Source organism: Anolis carolinensis, unplaced genomic scaffold (assembly GCF_035594765.1).
Source record: "Anolis carolinensis isolate JA03-04 unplaced genomic scaffold, rAnoCar3.1.pri scaffold_12, whole genome shotgun sequence".
In the NCBI taxonomy this organism is placed as follows: Eukaryota; Metazoa; Chordata; class Lepidosauria; order Squamata; family Dactyloidae; genus Anolis; species Anolis carolinensis.
Genome location: NW_026943823.1, coordinates 24,278,201 through 24,285,937, shown reverse-complemented (window position 1 = coordinate 24,285,937; position 7,737 = coordinate 24,278,201). Strand labels below are relative to the sequence as shown.

At 38.4% G+C, this 7,737-nt stretch overlaps 1 protein-coding gene across 1 annotated transcript; it reads left to right on the top strand.

The window, feature by feature from the left end:
- The first annotated feature begins 74 nt into the window (after window positions 1-74).
- vma21 (vacuolar ATPase assembly factor VMA21) lies at window positions 75-6,756 on the top strand. The gene is made up of 3 exons (XM_003225573.4): window positions 75-223; window positions 3,650-3,759; window positions 6,611-6,756. The coding sequence occupies exons 1-3, from the start codon at window positions 171-173 to the stop codon at window positions 6,751-6,753; spliced, it is 306 nt and encodes a 101-aa protein (XP_003225621.1). The 5' UTR covers window positions 75-170; the 3' UTR covers window positions 6,754-6,756.
- Window positions 6,757-7,737: the final 981 nt, after the last annotated feature.

Here is a 7,737-nt window from a genome sequence, read left to right as displayed (position 1 = left end):
CTTTCCTTCCAAAATGGCGGCCTCCTTCCCCCGCTTTGGCGGGGCCGCTCTAGCCTCTCACCTCGTTCGCCACCTCCTCCATGGCAGGCGATTGGCTGGGCCGGGAAGGGAGGGGCGTGGCCGCGCGAGCTAGCTGAGCGGAAGCGGAAGCAGCCCTATCTCCTTCAGCCATGGAGCGGTACGACAAAGCGGCGCTGAACGCGCTCCCGACCCTGGAAGCCCGGTAAGGCCGGGAAGAGACGGAGAGAGGCCTCGCGGTCTGTATTTAATATGGCCTGGGTAATCTTGCCATGCAGGCAACATTAGGGCAGGCTTGGAATGGGTTTGCAATCAGAAGAAGAAGAAATAGAAAAAATCCCAAATGTCCTGAGGGATATAATAATAATAATAATAATAATAATAATAATAATAATAATAATAATAATAATAATGATAATAAAAAATACACCATCATCATAAATAATAATAATACATCACACAGTCCTAGACACTTGGGAAGTGTTTGGCTTGTGATTTTGTGAAATGAAATCCAGCATATCTATCTTGTTTGCTGTGTCATAATAATAATAATAATAATAATAATAATAATAATAATAATAATAATAATAATACATCACACAGTCCTAGACACGGGAAGTGTTCAACTTTTGATTTTTGATACAAAATCCAGCATATCTATCTTGTTTGCTGTGTCATAATAAAATAATAATAATAATAATAATAATACATCACACAGTCCTAGATACTTGGGAAGTGTTTGACTTGTGATTTTTGATACAAAATCCAGCATATCTATCTTGTTTGCTGTGTCATAATAAAATAATAATAATAATAATAATAATAATAATAATAATAATACATCACACAGTCCTAGTCGCTTGGGAAGTGTTTGACTTGTGATTTTGTGAAACGAAATCCAGCATATCTATCTTGTTTGCTGTGTCATAATAAAATAATAATAATAATAATACATCACACAGTCCTAGACGCTTGGGAAGTGTTCGACTTGTGATTTTGTGATACAAAATCCAGCATATCTATCTTGTTTGCTGTGTCATAATAAAATAATAATAATAATAATAATACATCACACAGTCCTAGACGCTTGGGAAGTGTTTGACTTGTGATTTTGTGAAACGAAATCCAGCATATCTATCTTGTTTGCTGTGTCATAATAAAATAATAATAATAATAATAATAATAATAATAATAATAATAATAATAATACATCATACAGTCCTAGACGCTTGGGAAGTGTTCGACTTGTGATTTTGTGATACGAAATCCAGCATATCTGTCTTGTTTGCTGTGTCATACAATAATAATAATAATAATAATAATAATAATTTTCATCCGAAAATACATCACACAGTCCTAGACACTTGGGAAGTGTTTGACTTGTGATTTTGTGAAACGAAATCCAGCGTATCTATCTTGTTTGTTGTGTCATACAATAATAATATTAATAATGTGATGTCGAAGGCTTTCATGTCCCGAATCACTCGGTTGCTGTGAATTTTCAGGGCTGCAGGGCCATGTGCCAGAAGCATTCTCTCCTGACATTTCGCCCACTTCTATGGCAGGCCACCTCAGAGGTTGTGAGGTCTGTTGGAAACTAGGCAAATGGGGTTTACATATATCTCTATCTATCTATCTATCTATCTGTGGAATAATGTCCAGGGTAGGAGAAAGAACTCTTGTCTGCCTGAGGCAAGTGTGAATGCAGCAATTGGCAACCTTGATTAGCACTGAATAGCCTTGCAGCTTCAAGGCCTAGCTGATTCCTACCTGGGGGAATCCTTTCTTGGGGGTGTTAGCTGGCCCTGGTTGTCTTATCTGGAATTTCCCTGTCTTTTGAGTGTTGTTCTTTATTTATTGTCCTGCTATTAGAGTTTTTAAATACTGGTACAGGCCAATGGAGGCTCCACCACAGACATCAGAAGAGTTGCAAGGCCAAGAACAAGCTCAGTGGTTTAACCCGCTGCACCATCGGGGGCTCTCAGTCGACAGAGGGACCACCAAACGCCGCAGCATTGCCTATTTCTCCTGGTGAAATGTCAGGAGAGAATGCTTCTGGAACATGGCCATACAACCGCAGAAAATTCACAGCAACCCATAAATTATTTAGACTCTCATCTGACACTCTGTCACTCTCCAGTGACTCACTGCACAGACTCTGGGGTAAATCCTGTTCTTTCAAGTCTGTGTGAAATCGTTCCATGTCTAAGCAAGAAGCAACCGGATTGTGTGTGTTTGCAAGATGTAAAAACACTAGTTATTGCCCTTTATCTTTTGGATGTTAGGTGTGGTTAGGTCACTTTTGTTTTGGTATAAATAGCTCAACGAAGTCCACAGAATCTGACTGTTGTGAATATTACATGTGTTAAGGTGAAGGTGGATCAGATCAATGCTGGTGTGAAGATTTTGTTTATCAATAATAATAATAATTTTAAAAAATCTATGGGGGATACAAATACATATAATACAAATAGTAATAATTCTAAGTTTATTTATTTTGGGAATTTATATGCTACCTTTCTCCGGATGGACCCAAGGCGGTTCATAACAATAATAATATAAGCAATGTAATATAACCATTCATTAAAATAGGCTTAAAACCATACACATTAAAAGATGCTCCATAGCAACCATAATCTTAAAGGTAATTACAATTCAATTTAATTAAAATACCTCTAAAATTACCATGTTCCATAAAATAAATGTCCAGTGGGAGAGAAGAAGGGTATTAATAATAATAATAATTGGAAAAAGAAGCAGGGTATAAATAAATGTAGTATTGATGATGACGATGATAATAATAATAATAAATTCTAAATATCTTATGGGAGAGAAGAAATGGGACAGTAAATAAACAGCAACACTCAGAAAAACGGGAATTCCTGATGGGAAACAATCAGGGCCAGCTAACATCCCCCAACAAAGAATTCCCCTAGTCAGGAAGAAGTGGGGTGTTAATAATAATAATAAATCTATGGGGGAGGGGAAGAAGCAGGATAAAAATAAATATAGTATTATTAATAATAATGCATTTTAAATATCCTATGGGAGAGAAGTAATGGGATATAGATATAGTCATCATCATAATAATAAGAGCAATAATAAAGAAGCAGGATATAAATACATATAAAATTATAATAATAATCCTAAATGTCCTATGGGAGAAAAGAAGTAGGGTGATAATAATAATAATAATAATAATAATAATAATAATAATAATAATAATGTTAAATGTCCTATAGGAGAGAAGAAGTAAAGTGATAAAATAATAGATCAATGCTATGCAGTCATGGGATTTGTAGTTTCGCAAGGCCTTTGAACAGAGAAGGCAAAAGGCCTTTTAAACTCCAATGATTCCTTAATACAGAGCCATAACAGTTAAAGTGGTGTCAAACTGCATTAATTTTACAGTGCAGGTGCCCCAATGGGCAGCTAGAATTGCATTCCAGATCCAGCGTTAATCATGCTGAGAATTGACCCATTAAACAAATGGAAATAAGTTGTGGATAAGTTGCATAGTTATCATTGGCTGTGTTCTAGGTTGGGTTGAACTCAATACTTTTCCTTAGTAAAACCATTATTTTACTGTGTTTGGTGGATGGTTTAATTGATGACGTCTGTTTTGTTGTAGAGGCGAAGGTTCCTTGGCCTCCACTCTGAGGACTCTTCTGTTCTTCACAGCTTTAATGATTATGCTACCCATTGGACTCTATTTTTCCTCAAAGACCTATGTATTCGAAGGTAACTTTTTCACTTTAATATTACTTTTCATCTGTGTTTTTCTCAGAGAGTAAATTATTTAAAATCTTTCTCTTTTTTTGCACTGAGATGTGGGTGGCATAAAACCTTCTGTTTTGAGAGAATTGTGTTATTTGATGAAAGAAGTAAGCACTTCAGTTATTCCACATGCAGTTTCCTCAAGAATAAAATAATGAAACAGTGAAGGAGGGGACATTTCTTTGTATCCTTGAATGGCTTGCCCAATGCAGGGGAAGTGCCATGATTGTGAAAGTGTCTTGCTTTGAAGTTTCCTGAAAGCATATTTTGTAGTAAAAGTGCAGAATATTTACTTAAATTTTTTGCAATGGACAAATTGCAACAAGCACCTTCTGCAACTAAAGTTTTTAATGCTAAGATAGCTTCCCAACTGCTGTATGTTTCCAGCATCTGGATTGGTGACTTAACATCTAAAATAAACCAAAAGCAAAAGTAAAATATTTATCGCGGTATTATTGCTGTTTTGTGAATTAAAAATATTCTAACACTAAAAGAATATTATAAATCATAAAAAAATTACGATTTACAGTAAATAGCATATTGTGAATATATTGCCAAGATTTATCTAGCCTGAAATGATACTTTAATATATTCGGTTTATGGTTCCCGTCCGCTTGATCAGGTTGTGTAAGTGTTATTTATTGCTATATAATTGTATTGTTTTACCTTGTTTAATAATGTGTTATTATGTTGCTATGTAATGTATGTGTTGTTTTTATGATTGGAAACTGCCCTGAGTCCCATCCAGGAGATAGGGCGGTATATAAATAAAGTATTATTATTATTATTATTATTATTATTATTATTATTATTATAGGAGCCCCCGGTGGCCAAGGGGATAAAAGCCTCGTAACTTGAAGGTTGGATTGCTGACCTGAAAGCTGCCAGGTTCGAATTCCACCCGGGGAGAGCGCGGATGAGCTCCCTCTATCAGCTCCAGCTCCATGCGGGGACATGAGAGAAGCCTCCCACAAGGATGGTAAAACATCAAACATCCGGGCGTCCCCTGGGCAACGTCCTTGCAGACAGCCAATTCTCTCACTCCAGAAGCAACTCCGGTTGCTCCTTACACGAAAAAAAAATATTATTATTATTATTATTATTATTATTATTATGGGACACATGCCTGCTCCTTAACTATGTCTGCAGGGACCTTTAGGCCAGAGGATCTTTTGTTTAGCTGACCTTCCTCTGCCAATTTTAAACATGTGAGCTGTTTCCAGCTAGTTGCGTAGTGGAGGGGTCCTTCTATTTCATCTCATATGTAAAACAAACAGAAATATCAGGCCATCCGCCTATGTGAATATTCCACCACAGAAATGAACGATTATTTAATCCTTCTTCCACCTTCTGTAACTTCTTGAATTCTGTTGTGTATTGAGAAACAGTCTTCATATGGGAAGAAACAGTAACTTGTTTTATTTATAGCGTTCTTGTGACATAAGCATAATAGTTAAAATTGTATCATTGCTTGGTGGTTGAGTAACAACGTCTCAGTACAGCTTTCCTTCAATCTTTCCCTTTTACACAGAAAGGATTACTTTATTACTATGTAGAGGCAGATTTTCAATTATTTTCAACTTATTTTTCTGACTACTTCTTCAAAACACCATCCCTTAACGTACTCCTTGACTCTTTATTTATAGACTAGTAAGTTATCATGACCTTCCAGCTAGCTCCTTCCCTTCCTAACTGACTTCACTCCATCTGCCTTTCCACATCCCTCTTAACTCATCCGGGCTTTGACATGGCTCTCAAATCAATCAAACAGATACTGTGGGATATTAACTTTTGTGAGCTGTGCTCTCCTTCTTATGTATCTTGCTCCCTGAGTGCTCTGTCCATACACTATGTTGGGCCTTTCCACTCAACAGTCTGGCTCCCAGTATTAAAAAAACCCTCTAAAATCAGGACAGTAAATAAAGAACGACTGTGAAAACAGCGGAATTCCAGACAGGAAACAATCAAGGCCAGCTAACACCTTCCAACAAAGGATTCCCTCAGACAGGAAGCTGAGGAGGGAGAAAAGTAGTGTGTATTATCAGAGTCTTATTATTACTATTATTTTTACTATTATTATTATTGTGTTGCTGTGAACCATGAAAATGAACACAGTCTGGTTCCAAGTATTAAAAAACTCTAAAATCAGAACAGTAAATAAAGAACGACTATGAAAACAGCGGAATTCCAGATAGGAAACAATGAAAGCCAGCTAACACCTTCCAACAAAGGATTCTCCCAGACAGGAAGCTGAGGAGGGAGAAAAATAGTGTGTATTATCAGAGACTTATTATTACTATTGTTGTTGTTGTTGTGTTGCTGTAAACCATGAAAATGAACACAATCTGGTTCCAAGTATTAAAAAAACTCTAAAATCAGAACAGTAAATAAAGAACAACACTCAGAAAACAGGCAAATTCCAGACAGAAAACAATCAGGCCAGCTAACACCTCCCAACGAGGGTTCCCCCAGGCCAGGTTTTGAAGCTGCAAGGCTATTCAATGCTAATCAAGGTGGCCAATGGCAACATTCACACTGGCCTCCAACAGACAAGAGTTCTTTCTCCCACCCTGGACCTTCCGCAGATATATAAAACTCCACTTGCCTAGTTTCCAACAGACCTCACAACCTCAGGATAGATGTGGGTGAAACGTCAGGAGAGAATGCTTCTGAAACATGGCCAGACAGCCTGGAAAATTCACAGCAACCCAGTGATTCCGGCCACGAAAGCCTTCAACAACACATTGGACAGTTTTTTTTTAAACTGGGTTAGTCTGACTGCTTTTAATTTTCCTCTGCCTCTTTATTCTTCCAGGCGTCTTTGGAATGACCAACAGGGACAGCTATTTTTACGCTGCCATTGTTGCCGTGGTTGCCGTCCACGTTGTCCTTGCTCTTTTCGTCTACGCGGCCTGGAACGAAGGCTCCCGACAGTGGAGGGAGGGCAAGCAGGACTAAGTGCTTCGACCAGCTGGACAAGGGAACCCTCACCGGCCCCGGTGGCACCGTTCCTCCTTGAGTGGGATGGATCGCGTCTCCTCTCCTTCCCCACAGTTTTTGTTTTAATGACAGCTGTGACTTCATGAGCCTCACATTTTGGCAGAGTTGAGAAGACTACAAAGAGGGGCAACTGCGCATGCTAGAAGAAATATTCCGTAACCTTCTGGCAGAAGAATCTCAGGATATCTTTTGTTTGTTAAGCAACCAGCTGCGGTGGAGAAATTGAAAAGTTCAAAAAGGATGTCTTACTTGGCTTAGATTTCAAATGGATGGAATTAACTGGAAATAGATTGATCTGTGTCTTCTGGGTGGGAGCTCAGTTTAAGAGCTTGGATACACTGGCTGCATCTTAGGTTGAAGAAGCACAAATGGAGAAGAATGGGTGTCGTTTACCCCAAGCATGTGTTTGTGAGGCCCCTTCCACGCAGCGGAATAAAATCCCACACGTTCTGCTTTGAACTGGAATATATGGCAGTGTGGACCCAGATATAACCCAGTTCAATGCAGATATTGTGGGATTTTCTGCCTTGATATCCCTTAAAAGCAGAGCTGTGACCTTGAGTCCAGTCATTGTTGTTCATCTCCAAGGTGTATTTTCCCCTCAAACAATGGGGCATTTTTGCATAATCCTTAAAGAGATGATCATAATCATCACCATGTCATTTACCATGTCGATATTGTCAGGCAAGTCCCCATAATGCCTGTGCTTTGTTGGGAGTGCTCTTCTTGATTTTGAGTTGAACTCGCATTGTCTCCTGCTTTCCGCATTTCACTCTTGCCCTCTTTTCCAATATAAACGCTGAACCCTTGCTGATGGGACATTGCTCCTGTCCTTCCTTGGGTCTTGCAAATAAAGGGTGTAATATTAGAATGAGAAGCCCAAATCAGGGTCAGCTGAGTTCTTGAATTCAGCTTGGACCAAATAGTGGTGTTTCTTGTTTA

Coding starts and splice junctions, on each gene's coding strand:
- vma21 (XM_003225573.4), top strand. CDS start 171: ATGGAGCGGTACGACAAAGCGGCGCTGAACGCGCTCCCGACCCTGGAA. Junction 224..3,649: donor CTCCCGACCCTGGAAGCCCG/GTAAGGCCGGGA, acceptor GTTTTGTTGTAG/AGGCGAAGGTTCCTTGGCCT. Junction 3,760..6,610: donor AAAGACCTATGTATTCGAAG/GTAACTTTTTCA, acceptor TTATTCTTCCAG/GCGTCTTTGGAATGACCAAC.